A 13,637-nucleotide genomic window follows, 5' to 3' on the forward strand; every position below is an offset into this window, starting at 1 on the left:
CTCTTGTGTGGGACCTCATCGAAAGCCTTCTGAAAGTCTAAATACACCACATCAACTGGTTCTCCATTGTCCACTCTATGGAAAAATCCTCAAAACATTCCAGAAGATTTGTCCAGCATAATTTCCCTTTCACAAATCCATGCTGGCTTGGACCTATTATGTCACCTCTTTCCAAATGCGCTGCTATGACACATATATTCTACAGAGGCAGGGTATTGGTGAGGCCACATCTCAAGTACTGCGTACAGTTTTGGTCCCCTTATTTAAGGAGGGATATACTTGGGTTGGAGACAGTTCAGAGAAGGTTCACTAGGTTGATTCCTGAGAAGAAGGGGTTGACTTATGAAGAAAGGTTGGGCCTATACTCATTGGAGTTTAGAAGAATGAGAGGTGATCTTATTGAAACATACAAGATACTGAGCGGGCTCGACAAGGTAGATGCAGAAAAGATGTTTCCACTCGTCGGGGAATCTAGAACTAGGGGGCACAGTTTAAGAATAAAGGGTCGTCCATTTAGAACTGAGATGAGGAGGAATTTCTTCTCTCAGAAGATTGTAAATCAGTGGAATTCTCTGCCCCGGAGAGCTGTGGAGGCTGGGTCATTGAATATATTCAAGGTGAAGGTGGACAGATTTTTGAATGATAAGGAGGTGAAGGGTTATGGGGAGCGAGCATTAAGTGGAGCTGAGCCCAAGATTAGATCAGCCTTGATCCTATTACATGGAGCAGGCTCGAGGGGCCAAATGGCCTACTCCTGTTCCTATTTCTTATATGTTCTTATTATCAAATGAGCTGATAGATTTATTGGCTGTCTTTATTACCATGTTTCATTTTCAGATGGCTATCACTATAACATATCGCTTTCTGGCTGCTTTATAAAATGAGAGCTGTTCTAAGGGGTATTGATGTTTAACTTGTACTATGAGCACAGGACTAGCTAATGCAAGTACAAAGTTAATAAGCCTCATGTGAGATTATAAGAATTGCACATCTGTGTATGTGTGCTGGCACACGCACAGACGGACACACCTGATTATGTGAATTAGACGCCCAGTAAAAGCAGTTAATACTGTCAGCTAACATTTTTTTAATTAATTCCTGGGATGTGGGCGTCGCTGGCAAGGCCAGTATTTATTGCCCATCCCTAATTGTCCTCGAGAAGTTGTGCTGAGCCACCTTCTTGAACCACTTCAGTCCGTGTGGCGAAGGTACTCCTACAGTGCAGTTTCCAGGATTTTGACCCAGCGATGATGAAGGAATGGCGATATACTTCCAAGGCAGGATGGTGTGTGACTTGGAGGGAAACATGGAGGTGATGGTGTTCCCATGCGCATGCTGCCCTTGTCCTTCTAGGTGGTAAAAGTCGTGCGTTTGGGAGGTGCTGCCGAAGAAGCCTTGGGTTGCTGCAGTGCATCTTGTGGATGGTACACACTGCAGCCATGGTACGCCGGTGGTGGAGGGAGTGAATGTTGAAGGTGGTGGATGGGGTGCTAATCAAGTGGGCTGCTTTATCCTGGATGGTGCTGAGTGTCTTGAATGTGGTTGGAGCTGCACTCATCCAGGTAAGTGGAGGGTATTCCACCACACTCCTGACTTATGCCTCTTGTCGATGGTGGAAAGGCTTTGGGGAGCCAGGAGGTGAGACACTCGCCTCAAAATACCCAGCCTCTGACCGCCTCTTCTCACAGTGTTTATGTGGCTGGTCCAGTTAAGCTTCTTATGATGACCTCCAGAATGTTGGTGGTGGGGGATTCGGCGATGGTAATGCCATTGAATACCATGGGCAGTGGTTAGGCTCTCGCTTGTTGGAGACAGTCAGTGCCTGGCACTTTTGAGACATGAATGTTACTTGCCACTTATCAGCCAAAGCCTGAATGTCGTTCATGTCTTGCTGCATGTGGGCATGGACTGCTTCATTATCTGGGGAGTTATGAATGGAACTGAACACTGCAATCATCAGTGAACACCCCTACTTCTGACCTTATGATGGACAGAAGGTCATTGATGAAGCAGCTGAAGATGGTTGGGCCTAGGACACTGCCCTGAAGAACTCCTGCAGTGATGTCCTGGGGCTGTGAAGATTGACCTCTAACCACCACAACCATCTTCCTTTGTGCTAGGTATTACCCCAGCCAGTGGAGAGTTTTCCCCGATTCCCATTGACCAGTTTTATTAGGACTCCTTGATGCCACACTCGGTCAAATGCTGGCTTGATGTCAAGGGCAGTCACTCACCCCTCACCTGTGGAATTCAGCTCTTTTGTCCATGTTTGGACCAAGGCCATAATGAGGTCTCGAACCGCGTGGTCCTGGTGGAACCTAAACTGGGCATCGGTAAGCAGGTTTTTGGTGAGTAAGTTTCGCTTGATAGCACTGTCGATGACACCTTCCATCACTTTGCTGATGATTGAGAGTAGACTGATGGGGCAGTAATTGGCCAGATTGGATTTGTCCTGCTTTTTGTGGACAGGACATACCTGGCCAGTTTTCCACATTGTCTGATAGGTGCCAGTGTTGTAGCTGTACTGGAACAGCTTGGCTAGAGGCGCAGCTAGTTCTGGAGCACAAGTCTTTAGCATGACAGTCGGAATGTTGTTAGGGCCCATAGCTGTATTCAGTGCTCTCAGCCGTTTTTTGATATCACGTGGAGTGAATCAAATTGGCTTAAGACTGGCCTCTGTGATGGTGGGAACCTCAGGAGGAGGCCGAAATGAAGGTTGCAAACACTTCAGCCTTGTCTTTTGTATGTCATCATTGAGGATGGGGATATTCATGGAGCCTCCTGCTCCCGTTAGTTGTTTAATGGTCCACCACCATTCACGACTGGATGTGGCACACTTGCAGAGCTTTGATCTGATCCGTTGATTGTGGGATTGCTTAGCCCTGTCTATGGCATGCTGCTTCCGCTGTTTAGCATGCATGTAGTTCTGTGTTGCAGCTTCCCCAGGTTAGCACCTCATTTTTAGGTATGCCTGGTGCTGCTCCTGGCATGCTGTGCCCTTGCTACTCTGTGCTTCTTCCAAGTGGTGTTCAACATGGAGGAGTACTGATTCATCAGCTGAGGGAGGGCAGTAGGTGGTAATCAGCAGGAGGCTTCCTTGCCCATGTTTGACCTGAAGTCATGAAACTTCATGGGGTCCGGAGGCAATGTTGAAGACTCCCAGGCCACTCCCTCCCGCCTCACTGTGCCGCGACCCCTGGTGGATCTGTCCTGCCGGTGGGACAGGATATACGCAGGGATGGTGATGGAGGAGTCTGGGACATTGGCTGAAAGGTATGATTCTGTGAGAATGACTGTCAGGCTGTTGCTTGACGAGTCTGTGGAACAGCTGTCCCAATTTTGGCATAAGTCCTCAAATGTTAGTGAAGAGGACTTTGCAAGGTCAACTGGGCTGGGTGTGCTGTTGTCGTGTACATAGCTGGTGCCGAGGTCAATGCCGGGTGGTCCGTCCGGTTTTATTATTATTTGTTATAGTGGTTTGTTACAACTGATTAGCTTGCTAGGCCATGTCAGACGGCAGTGAAGAGTCAACCACATTGTTGGGGGCTGGAGTTGCATGCAAGGCTAGACGAGGTAAGGATGGCAGATTTCCTTCCCGAAAGAACATTAGTGAACCAGATAGGTTTTTATGACAATCCAACAGTTTCATGGTAACCATTACTGATACTCGCTTTTTATTCCAGATTTATTTAATTAATTGAATTTAAATTCCCCAGCTGCCATGGTGGGATTTGAACTCCTGCCTCTGGATTACTCGTCCAGTAACAAAATAAAATTGCCCAGGAGTTGCTCCGTTTTATTTTGGAGCAACTTGATTTTTCTGGAGTATCTTAAAAATCCCCATTTTGCACATTCAATTTGCGCCAGTGTAAGTGAGTTAGGATTTTTTTTAGTTTAGTTTAGGTTTTTTTAAAAGGAGGCATTACCAACCACCTACGCCCGTTTTGGCTATTTTAGGCCACTTTGGACAGCTAATAGTTACTCCAAGCTAAATTAGGCCAGCGTATGTGGCCACTTGTGGCCGCACAGAAAACCCTTGCGGAGAGTTAAGAAATCAGCGCAGGTAAGTACATTGGAGGCCAGCAGAACTTAATGACTTGACTAAAGAATTGAATAGGATCAAACAGCTATACAGGACATCATATGACAAACTTCGCAAAGTTAATTTACTATACAACAGTAGCTTAAACTACAAAAATAACAGAAGTAAAGAGACAAAACATATTTACATAATTTTTTCAAAATATCCAAATAAAAAATAGATGTACCTCCTGCTCGTAATTCTTATGTTCTCCCAGCTGCCTAAGCTCACCCACCATCATAGAAATATTTAATACCATATAACCAGGAAATTTACTGTTTGTTTTATGCTTTTAAATATTTTGAAAATTCACCAAATCTAATGTTCAAGAATTGATTATGATGTATTTGAAAGTATTTTGTATTAACTTGGTTAGGAAAGTGTTTTCATCAACAGGGTTAAGGAAAGTCTTGAGTAAGCTCATTAAAATTACTGGCTACACAATTATCACCCCGCCGCTGCCCCCCCCCCCCCCCCCCAGGGATCAAAACTTCCCCCGACTTGGGCCCTGCACCAACCTGCTTCTTGTGGTCTTCTAGCCTGGGAAGGCACTGGGCCAGCCTGTACGGCAGGCCACTCGGCCGGGATAGGGGCGGGATGCATCGGGTCCCACGCTGCAGCACACACACAGAGGCTGGGGGCAGGAGCTACTGCGCATGCGCGCACACTCCCAACGCGCATGTGCAGAACTGCTGGCACTGTTTCTGGCGCAGGGCCCTAGCTCTGCCCCCCCCCCCCCCCCCCCCAATTGACTGGCATGCCACGGCAAGCCCCGGGAGAGACAACACAGCGGCCAGAATCGGGGGAGATTTTTTAGGCGCCGTTTTCAGCCCACAAAATCGGCACATCTCTGGTGAGTATGCCGAAAAAAGGGGTGGGTGAAATTTGAGCCCATTACCATTCTGCTACCATTCCCGACAACTGCTTCAAAAAGAGCTAAACAAACAGCTGGTTATAAGTGCGGGCAAGAATTTTGGCTTGCCGGGATCTTGAAAATATTAACTGTGGAAAAACAGTTGGCCGCCTTGAATAAAGTGTGAGAGTATATGTAGATATTGAGGAATTTTTTCAATATCCACTGGGGATATGTAAGAATTTTAATCTTACTTCTTTGGTAGCAGAATCAATGAGTAGGCAAATTGTACATGATCAGTGAAGAAACAGGCTGGCAGGCATTTTCTTGTTGGCATTAGTATGTTTTAATTTGACCATTTACTCATTCTAATTGTGTTTTGTAAATGTGCACAAGCCTACACTTCATTAGTTAATCTCAGTTAATTAAAATTGTAATTTTGTATATCTCGCACCTTCAAACATTAGAGTGACCACATGGTGTCAATAGCTTTGTCATTTTTCTACATTTTTTTTCAGCAATAATTACATCTATTGGTTAAACTAGTTGCATTGTCAAAAATACTCTGGTCATAAGTACTATTTTAGTTTTACTACTTTGGTTGGGGAGGTCATGCCAAAAATATACTTGACTTCCTTTCACTTCCTGTTGCTTTCTTCGCTGCAAAGTGAGATTTTGCTGCAGCCTGCAGTGCAACTTCTTGGTCCAGACATTTAAAGCTGAAATGCACAAAAAAAATTGGACCCATGCAGTTTTCGTATCTTGTTTGAAGTTAATATAAAAAATGTGACTTTAATCTTTGTTAGATCTTTAAGCCAAAGTGGAAAGCATTGTTGTATCAAAACATTTCTTTCTCAGAATGGAGGTGGTTAATATTTCATATAGATTTGCTCTTTTTTTATTTCTAAGTATGGCTAGCCAAAGGATACTTATTCTTTTACTTTCACTCCTATTCATCAGTTCGGCCCAGGCATATTGATTCATATCATATACCCTCAAATTTACTCTTCCCATACATGTTTTCAGCTGTTCTGTTTTGTAAAATAACATTTGGACAATCCATTTAGATTTTTTTACATAGTAAAACAAATCATTTCAGTCTGAAAATACAAATTAAATCACAAGCATCAGTCTGTTTGTTACAGCTCAAGTTAGTAGTTTTCCCCGCCCTGCCTTTAGGTTACCATTTCTTAGCCAGGACTGGCAAGCAAACTTGCTCTCAAGGTACTGCTTAAGCCACTGTGTAGCTGGTCTTGAGGAGGTGTGAAAGCATCTCCAGGTAACATGTTGGCTTTCTCTTCCTCCTTCCTTATAGGGAAGCACCATTCTACCGAATTGGTGAGGCCACACCTAGAGTACTGTGTACAGTTTTGGTCTCCGTATTTAAGGAAGGATACACTTGTATTGGAGGCTGTTCAGAGAAGGTTCACTTGGTTGATTCTAGAGATAAGGGGTTTGACTTATGAAGATAGGTGGAGTAGGTTGGGACTATACTCATTGGAGATCAGAAGAATGAGAGGTGATCTTATCGAAACATATAAGATAATGAGAGGGCTCGACAAGTTGGATGCAGGGAGGATATTTCCACTCGTAGGAGAAACTAAAACTTGGGGGCATAGTCTCAGAATAAGGGGCCGCCCATTTAAAACTGAGATGAGGAGAAATCTCTTCTCTCAGAGGGTTGTAAATCTGTGGCATTCTCTGCCCCAGAGAGCTGTGGAGGCTGGCTCATTGAATATATTTACGGTGGAGATAGACAGATTTTTGAGCGATTGGGGAGTAAAGCGTTTTGGGGAGCGGGCAGGGAAGTGGAACTGAGTCCATGATCAGATTAGCCGTGATCTTATTAAATGGCGGAGTAGGCTTGAGGGGCCAAATGATCGGCTCCTGCTCCTATTTCTTGTGTTCTTGTGTTTTATTTAGATTAGCTGTAAGTTTGTTCTAGAAGAGGCAATATAAACTAACGAGTACAATTCTAAAGGGGCTGCAGGAACAGAGAGACCTGGGGGTATATGTGCACAAATCGTTGAATGTGGCGGGGCAGGTTGAGAAAGTGGTTAAAAAAGCTTATGGGATCCTGGGCTTCATAAATAGAGGCATAGAGTACAAAAGCAAAGAAATTATGATGAACCTGTATAAAACACTGATTCGGCCTCAACTGGAGTATTGTGTCCAATTCTGGGCACCACACTTTAGGAAGGATGTGAAGGCCACAGAGAGGTTGCAGAAAAGATTTACGAGAATGATTCCAGGGATGAGGGACTTCAGTTACGTGGATAGACTGGAGAAGCTGGGGTTGTTCTCCTTAGAGCAGAGAAGGTTGAGAGGAGATTTGAAAGAGGTGTTCCAAATTATGAGTGGTGCAGATAGAGAGAAACTGTTCCCATTGTCAGAAGGGTCGCTGCCAGAGGACACAGATTTAAGGTAATTGGCAGAAGAACCAAAGGCGACATAAAGAAAAACCTTTTTACGCAGCGAGTGGTTAGGATCTGGAATTCACTGCTTGAAAGGATGGTAGAGGCAGGTCAATTGTGGCTTTCAAAGGGGAATTGGATGAGTACCTGAAGGAAAAAAAAATGCATGGCTACAGGGAAAGGGCGAGAGTTTCAGGGACGGTGGGTGGGACGCTGGGCGAGGGAATACTAAGAGTTACTGTGCACTTGGAGGAAGAGAGAATAATGGGCCGGAATTTGTGGTCCTGATGATGGCGAACTGGCTACATTTGAAACTGACCGCAACTAGCGGGATTTGGAACGTACACGGGTGCATTCAGAAATCCTGAAGTTGCGGTCTGACATTGACAACTCAAAAGGTTGTGCCCCCTCCCTCCCCAGAGCAGGCACTCACCCAAATCGGGGAAACTGAAGAAAACTTCGGCTCTTCTGCAGTAAGTACGCTGTTAAATTACTCACTAAAAGCTAGGCCCAGTGGATTAGGTATAACTGGTGTTTGAACAATCAGACTTAGCAACTGAGTTACCAATACTTTATCCACATGTAGCCCTTAAATTTAATGTCAAGAACATCAAATGCCTTGATTGCATCCTAAAAACGTGACTATTAAAAAATTGGATGCGTCTATTTGTACTGCCAAAATGGCCACCTTGTCTCTGATTGGCTCTCCAATATCACTGGACCTATTGCTGATTGGTCCCCTTGGAGGATAAGCCACACCCTGAAGTTTCTCTCGAGTGTCCAATTGGAACAGCCCAGCCCAAGTTCTGACTGACTTCGCAAATTGTAACTCGATCCATTTTGACTTCAGAAGCCACAGAGGATAGATCTTCCCAAATGCCACCAAGTTCCAGCCGAAGTCCCTTATCCCAGCGCAAGTGCTGCCTCCCCCAGCCGAAGTCCCTTATCCTAGCGCAAGTGCATAACCTTACGCTCCGCTGCCCGCCCCCCCCCCCCCCTCCCTCCGCGCGTCACAGATGGGGCATTGTGTGCGGATTGTTGACTGGTTTATTGGGTATGAAGTGAATAGTGACAGTGTCGTGACTTCTGGATTGCAGAACCTCTCTCCCCATCTATTCCTCTTCCCCATCCCCACCCCCCAGGCTCTCTCTTCCCCACCAGGCTCTCTCTCTCCCACCCCCAAGTGCTCGCTTGCTCTCTCTTTTCTCCCGCCCCCGAAGCTTTCTTTCTCCTCTCCTCCTCTCCCCCCTCCCTCCCCAAAATACGCTCTCTCTTTCCTCCCTCTCTTTTCTCCCCCCCCCCCCCCCCCTCCCGTGCTCTCTCTCTTTCCCCCCCCAGGCTCGCTCACTCTTCCTCCCTCCCCCCGGGCTCTCTCTTGCCGCCCGCTGAGGCTCTGGGCCCGGTTGGAGACTCGGGGGCTTGCAGCTGAGCTCTCTCTCTGCCTGCTGTTTCTACAACGTGGTCAGACTGATGCAGGCTCGTGGAGGATCAGCAGCTACAACCTGGGATCGTGGAGGGATCAACCACGTGGTCGGACTGATTGCAGGCTCCCACTTCCGGTTCCGGTCGGGAGGCATTGGGGGCAGAGTCCCGAGGGGACGCAGGTGCAGAAGGACCAAAAAAGGGCAGTACAAATAGTCAGTTCCTTAAAAATTAGACCCTTGGATTATATGCCCAAATTCTGGAGTGGAGCTAGATCCCATAACCTTCTGACTCAGAGGTGAGGGTGTGACTACTGAGCCAAGTTGAAGGCCAATAGATGAACACTAATACAAAAGAAAAATACTGCGGATGCTGGAATCTGGAATAAAACAGAAAATGCTGGAAATCTCAGCGGGTCAGGCAGCATCTGTGGAGAGAAAGCAGAGATGATGTTTCGGATTGATGACCCTTCATCAGACTGGAGTGTGTTCAGAAAGAACACATTCTTAAGCACTGAAGCAAAGAGGGAGGGGAAGAAAGAACAAAAGAGAAGATCTGTGATCAGTTGGAAAACAGGAGAGACAAAAAGGGATGATGGCTCAAATTCAATGGTGATGACAGAAGTTAGAAAAATATTAGTCAAGATAGGGTGTGAATGGCGGGATAATGACCAGCTTGCCATTAGAGACAAGGAGAAAAAAGAAACAGGCTCTGGGGGGGCGGTGGGGGAAGCCAAAGATTGGCAGTGGCTACACTCTGAAATTGTTGAATTCAATGTTAAGTCCAGAAGGCTGTAAAGTGCCTAAATGAAAGATGAGGAGCTGTTCCTTGAGCTTCGTTAGAACAGTGTAGGAGACCGAGAATGGAGAGGTCAGAGTGGGAGTGGAATGGAGAATTAAAGTGACAGGCGACCCGAAGCTCAGGGTCACACTTGTGGACTGAATGGAGGTACTCCGCAAAGCGATCACCCAATCTACGCTTGGTCTCCCCAATGTAGAGGAGACCACATCGCGAGCAGCGAATGCAGTATACTAAATTGAAAGAAGTACAAGTAAATTGCTGTTTCACCTGGAAGGAATGTTTGGGGCCCTGCATAGTGGAAAGGGAGGAGGTAAAAGGGCAGGTGTTGCATTTCCTGCGCTTGCAGGAAAGGTGCCGTGGGAAGGGGAGGGGGTGCTGGGGATGACTGCAGAATGGACCAGGGTGTCGCAGAGGGAGCGGTCCCTTCGGAATGCTGAGAGGGGAGGGGAGGGGAAGATGTGATTGGTGGTGGGATCACGCTGGAGGTGGCGGAAATGGCAGAGGATGATCCATTGACCGTGGAGGCGGATGGGGTGAAAGGTGAGGACAAGGGGAACCCTGTCATGGTTCTGAGAGGGAGGGGAAGGGGTGAGAGTAGAGGTGCGGGAAATAGAATGTACACAGTCAAGGGCCATGTTAACCATGGCGGAGGGCAATCCTCGGTTGAGGAAAAAGGAAGACATGTCAGAGACACTAGTGTGAAAGGTGGCGTCATCAGAACAGATGCGACGGAGAAACTGGGAGAATGGAATGGAGTCCTTACAGGATGCGGGGTGGGAGGAAGTGTAGTCCAGGTAGCTGTGGGAGTCAGTGGGCTTATAGTGGATACTGGTCGAAAGACGGAGAAGTCGAGGAAGGGAAGGGAAGGGAAGAGTCGGAGATGGATCATGTGAAGGTGAGGGAAGGGTGGAAATAAATGAACGTTCAGCCTCATCAGAAAATATATATATGCGTCACTCCGTCTCTCTTCACATTTGAAAGCATGTGTTCGATCCAGAAAAAAAAAATCCACAATGTGACAACTCCCCGTTGACAAATTTGGTATAGTTGCTGCAATATGAACAGAGCACCATCATGTTTCAAAAAGGAAAATGTCGGTATTTTATTTGCTAATATGGCTTTAGAAGAGACAGATTCTTGGGAGCTTGGCTTCTTAGGCCTTTTCTGATTTTTTTTCTTGCCTGGGGCTTGTGAAGCCTATGCAGGCTGTGAAAAATGTACATACACAAATAATTTGTGGTCAAATTTTAGGATCAGTAAATGTGGCATTAGGTAATCCATGTACTCCCTTTATTATGTTTTAGCGTACAATCTAGAAATGAAGTGCATGTACGGTTATTCTTGCGCGGTAAAGTTTCTTCTTTGGGTGTAATGGGCGAAACAGGTGCAAATTACACCCAAATTTGTACCCGTTTTAAGAATTTTTTTTCTCGAGTTTCTGCTTAAGCTCATTTGCATATCGTCGAATGCAAAATCTACCATGAACCAGCGCAATCAGGCAGCGTTTTAATTTTTTTGAATTTGTTTAAAAAAATATTACTTTAAGAGTGGTAACTAGGTGTAGTTTGATTAATGCAGCTGAAAATGGTTTATCACAAAAAAATAAGTCTTTTTAATCACCACTTTTGAGTAACTCAACTTTAAATTACTTTAAAACGTTTTATATAGAACCTTCCTAGTTACATTGGGCTACAATAATCAGTTTCTTAGTAAATTTAAAGAAATACTTTCCAAAGCTTTTAAAACATTCCTATTGGTGTCCTTGTGCCCAAAATAACCAGCATAATTTTTAGAGCCTGTACAAATTTCTGCAAATGAGTGCAATTCGCAGAAACTCCAAGGGGATTAATATAAAAATACAACCCATGGTGCTTCAGTAGTGCAAGAAAACAATGTAAATTCCAGTGCTGGAGAAATGGTATAGAACATCAGCTGGCAGTTGTAGATGGAGGAATGCATTGCTGTGGTACTTTGGGTCCACTGTCTGGCAAAAATGTATTGCTGGGAGGACACCTGCTGGAGGATATAACACGCATATAAGACAATCGCCCCTGCTCTTAGTCTCCAATAGGGATGTAAATTTCTACTCTTGTATAGGAGTATATATAACGTATACCTGCAACCTGTTTGTTTAATGGTAAACAAGCTCTGTTTTAAAGGTTAATATAAAACCTCTGTTATTAAGCAAATATGTGTGGACTATAGAATTCTGATTGAAATGCAGCACTCTTAACTTTATTACCTTAATACAGGTAAAGTCAAAGACAGTGGCACAGTGTGTAGAATACTACTATACTTGGAAAAAGGTCTTGCGATTAGGTCGAAAGCACAGGACCCGCCTTGCAGAAATGGAGGCAGAGGGAATGGTAAGTAATCTGAATATAAAGGAGAAAATTATGATCACATTTCACCAGACTATAAAACACATTTGCCAACGGCTTATTTTCAAACTAAGCATTTCTTCATTAACTACCATATATTAATCACGCAATAGTAGAAAATATTCAACAGACAAAATATTGCGGATGCTGGAAATCTGAAATGTAAACAGAACATGCTGGAAATACTCAGCAGGCTAGGCAGCATCTGGTCTGCTGAGTATTTCCAGCATTTTCTGTTTATATTACTGAAAATGTACTGTCTGTTTGCTCTTTGAACAGTGGCAGTCCTTTGAGTGTTGATGCTGCTAAGAAGAGGGAACTGAAATTTGTATGTTGATTTGTAATCTTGTATCTGAGGAAATGGCACTACTGATTAGCATCTATATTTTAACTACATTATATCAGTCTATATGCAGTCCTGTTCATTTCATCTGTTCAACGAGAGAAATGAATTGCACAAACCAGTTGCTAAGGACAACCATACTTTTTGTTGGTCTAAACGATCTCGGTGACCTTACATGACTGTTTATCTTTTAAAATTATTTTTGAGTTTTCTTTCCACTAAAGTCAATGGAACGTGGGCACAGCAAGCAGTGCAGACAATAGCATCATTGCTGTTACTTCTGTGCTAGTCAGTGGGATGCATGTTCTTTTTAATAGGAGGTGGAGAATCGGCATGGTTCGCTGTTGCCATGCTCTTGCTTGATAGCTGAAACAAAAATGTGCATTTATTGTCACATTTAACATAAAAAACATCCAAAAATGTTGGGAGGGAAGAAGGAAAAAATTAGGAGAATCTAGGATGTGAATGGTAAAGCAGAAAAGGAACTGGTCAGGGATATCCTTGCCCATGATTTGTGATTTCCTACTGAGACCTCAGAAATGGATATGATAGATGATCCAATTGAGTTGGTGGGGGCGGGTTGTGGGGCGAGAAGAGTGTGTGTGTATGTGTGGAAGAGTTTGTGAAAAGAAAGCCTGTGAAAAACATAGGAAAGGGGAGATATGGGAGTTTAGGTTTTGGTTGAAATTAGTACTTGTGATCTGTCAAGTTAAGCTTGAGAGATCCACCGCATCCCCGGGAAATGGACAATCGCAGGTGGAGAGTGGGGCTATTTGCCCAACTACTATCCAGCTAAATGCCCTTGAAACTCTTGCACCTGGTAAAAGCAGGGGCTAGCCCTTTCACCCGTGCAAGAGTTTAAATGAACATTAAAATATATTTTTTTAATTATTTAAACATTAAACAAATCTTTTAAATTAGTTATTTTTAGCCCTTTTAAAACATTTGTGTTTATTTTTCAAAAAGATTAAATGTATGTTTTAAATGTTTAATTTAATTAATTTTGAACATGTTATGATTTATTTTTATTTAACTGGTGAATAATTGTGTTTTATGGGGATTCCTATTCATGCTTATGGGGATTCCGTACGTAAATGGCTTCCCCATAAGCATAATGAGGGATCCCCCTTTGGTTGGCCGAGCCATGTGATCCAGGGGCGCTTGCGAACCGTGTGCGCCCCTGGGATATGTGGGCCTTTATTGCAGGCGTATATGTCGAGGCCCAGGAGCGAGAGTCTACGAACCTCCGGGACCATCAGGTTGGTTCGTACCTTTCTTGGGGCTGCGAAGCATTTGCCCGCAGGAAGCCTCTGACTGAAATTTCAGGCCCATTAAATTAAAG

General features: G+C 44.6%; 1 protein-coding gene across 6 annotated transcripts in view; it reads left to right on the forward strand.

Annotated features, from left to right (window-relative positions):
• Nucleotides 1-13,637, forward strand: part of LOC139273075 (transcriptional-regulating factor 1) — a 309,697-nt gene that overhangs the window by 277,701 nt on the left and 18,359 nt on the right. For 5 of the 6 annotated variants that reach the window (XM_070889402.1, XM_070889397.1, XM_070889401.1 and 2 more), the window contains one exon: nucleotides 11,824-11,937. The exons of the other annotated variant lie outside the window; for it this stretch is intronic. In XM_070889402.1, coding sequence (XP_070745503.1) covers nucleotides 11,824-11,937 — 114 coding nt within the window. The remainder of the gene's footprint in view (nucleotides 1-11,823; nucleotides 11,938-13,637) is intronic. 6 annotated transcript variants of the gene reach the window in all.

This window comes from Pristiophorus japonicus, chromosome 9, assembly GCF_044704955.1.
Source record: "Pristiophorus japonicus isolate sPriJap1 chromosome 9, sPriJap1.hap1, whole genome shotgun sequence".
Taxonomy (NCBI): Eukaryota; Metazoa; Chordata; class Chondrichthyes; family Pristiophoridae; genus Pristiophorus; species Pristiophorus japonicus.